Source organism: Notolepis coatsorum, assembly GCF_963971535.1.
Source record: "Notolepis coatsorum genome assembly, chromosome: 5".
NCBI lineage: Eukaryota > Metazoa > Chordata > Actinopteri > Aulopiformes > Paralepididae > Notolepis > Notolepis coatsorum.
Window position 1 is genome coordinate 100,088,281 of NC_140169.1, and position 2,500 is coordinate 100,090,780.

Here is a 2,500-nt window from a genome sequence, read left to right on the forward strand (position 1 = left end):
AGTTGCAGACAGAGGGGTTTATGTCGAGGTCGAGGGTCAATAGGGAGGTGTAGTCTTGGCGTCACTTTAGTTTCCCGCGCGGTCCACCCGCATAGGGATTTATCATTGGGAAAATGTATTATCGGCTATTGTAATAATTCTGCCTCATGAACATTGGCAAGCTTTCCATTTGTGCACGGAATTAGTTCCCTTCTATCACTAACATTATTGTTTTTTTTTTATTTATTTTTTTATCTTTCTTCCCCTCCTTTTTCCCGATTTTTCTCCCATCCCACCCTTCCTGGTTGTTGCGTACTTTCCCCTACTGTTGGTCCGGGTGACCGGAGACTGTCACATGCTTTCCTCCGACGCATGTGCAGCCTGCCGGCAGGCCAACCTGGCCGTGCAGGTTCTCACCGGGGAGAGTGTAGCGTGTGGGAGGCCACACTATCTCTCCTCAGATCCAACCCTCGCTGAGCAGGCGCCCCGACCGAACTGTAGGGGTCGCTGTCCACAACGCCCAGGACCCACCCTTCAGCTTCCCACCCCCTGATACAGCCAATTGTATCAGCGTGAGAGGACAGCCAAGCTGATAGCAACGCCGGGAGCTGGATTCGAATAACATTATTGTTTAAGCATTTTTGGTTGAAATAAAATGATACGTAATTATTTTACGATTAATTTCTAATTGTTTCATGTTGAGCTATAGATTGTGGATGAATAATACACACAGAAAGGTACACCATGCCAATGTTCATGCTTTATTTGTTTTAACACGAGACGATTTAGAAATGTGTCCATTGGAAATACATTGCAATGTCAAGCGAGGTGGACCGGCCGGAAACAACTATGACGTAACCGCTACACCTCCCTATGAACAGCATTCTCAACAGCATTCTCACATGAGTATTGCTCTCATCCAGGTGGGAGAGGGCGGAATGTAGTGCTGAGGAGATTAGCGTCCTCTGTGCTCCTGGCTCAATTCGTTTAGGCGAATCGATGTCTGTCCAGTGAGGGTGAGAGGCCAGATTTGAGGGGAGCCAGGACCAGCCTCTCGAAGCACTTCATGATAACGGGGGTGAGTGCAACAGGGCGGAAGTCATCCAGAGGAGCAAGTTGAAGATTTCAGTTAACACCTCGGTCAGCTGCTCAGCGCAAGTTCCTGAGCACATGGCCGGCATCAGGGCCAGCCGCCTTTACGTGCATTAGTCCTGCTCAGTGCCATACACACGTCAGTGGGGGAGAGAGTGAGGGGTCGGAGGTTAGCAGGGAAAGCAGCCTTGGTGGGCGCCGCCTGGTTGTCCCTGTCAAAGCGGGCATGAAGGTTATTGAGCTCATCAGGAAGGGAGGGGTCACCACCAGATCTAAAAGCGGTGTCATGTGCCTTTAAGAAGTATACAGACCTCTCTCAATATGTTGGAGTTAATGTAGTCCACAACGGAGGAGGTGTAGGAGTCAATATCAGTGTGGGAGTCTGCCCCCTAACGCCATAATTATTTGGACTGTTCTAACTGAGGGCTTCACACATTTGATGAGTGGGGTGTACATGGGTAGAAGGAACAAAGACATGTCTTCTGATTGTCCCGGGTGGTGGGGGGGAACAGCTTTGTAGGCAGGAATAGTGTTTTGTTTCCCCTTGTGAGGCAAGATACAGGTTGGTGGCGCACAGTCTTTACGTTGGAGTGATTCAAATCTCCTGCAACAATGAAGGCTTCCTCTGGGCGTGAGTTCTGTTATTGGCTAATGGCAACATGCAGTTTATACATCGCTAGCTTGGCATTGGCATCAGGAGGTATATAGGCTGCAGTCACAATGGTAGCTGTAAATTCCCTTGGCTGATAGTAGAAAGGTCTGCACTTAATCTTGAGATATACCACGTTAGCAGAGGAGTGACTCACAATGGTGGTATTGTTTGTGCATCAAGTTTTGCTTATATGAAAGCCATCAGCTGTTCTGTCCGCCCGGCAGAGAGTGCGGCCTGGTGGCTCAATGATATGAAATGATATCCACGCCATGTCTCCACGCCAGTTTTGCTAGTTATCATCTGTCAAGCTGACGCGAGTATATGAATGGACTGTAATGCTACCATGTTGATCTGTGATTTGTCTAATGCTACTATGACCTCTGACCTTTGGCCCACAACACACCCAGCAACACAAAAGTAACCAGAAAAAGAGTCACTCATTTACAGGATGTGATGTCATACCTCATGTCTCCAAACGTCCTGCTGAGGGCCGTGCCCAGGGTGGAGAACGCTGCTGATGTCTTCTGACCCGCTGTGGTGAGACTCTCTGATGTCCTCTTATAGCTGAGACACACACACACACACACACACACACACACACACACACACACACACACACACACACACACACACACACACACACACACACAGACAGACAGACAGACAGACAGACAGACAGACAGACAGACAGACAGACAGACAGACAGACAGACAGACAGACAGACAGACAGACAGACAGACAGACAGACAGACAGACAGACAGACAGACAGACAGAC

General features: G+C 48.9%; 1 protein-coding gene across 2 annotated transcripts in view; it reads right to left on the reverse strand.

The window, feature by feature from the left end:
- Nucleotides 1-2,500, reverse strand: part of tpd52l1 (tpd52 like 1) — a 66,878-nt gene that overhangs the window by 16,759 nt on the left and 47,619 nt on the right. For both annotated transcript variants that reach the window (XM_084313883.1, XM_084313884.1), the window contains one exon: nt 2,186-2,287. In XM_084313883.1, coding sequence (XP_084170009.1) covers nt 2,186-2,287 — 102 coding nt within the window. The remainder of the gene's footprint in view (nt 1-2,185; nt 2,288-2,500) is intronic.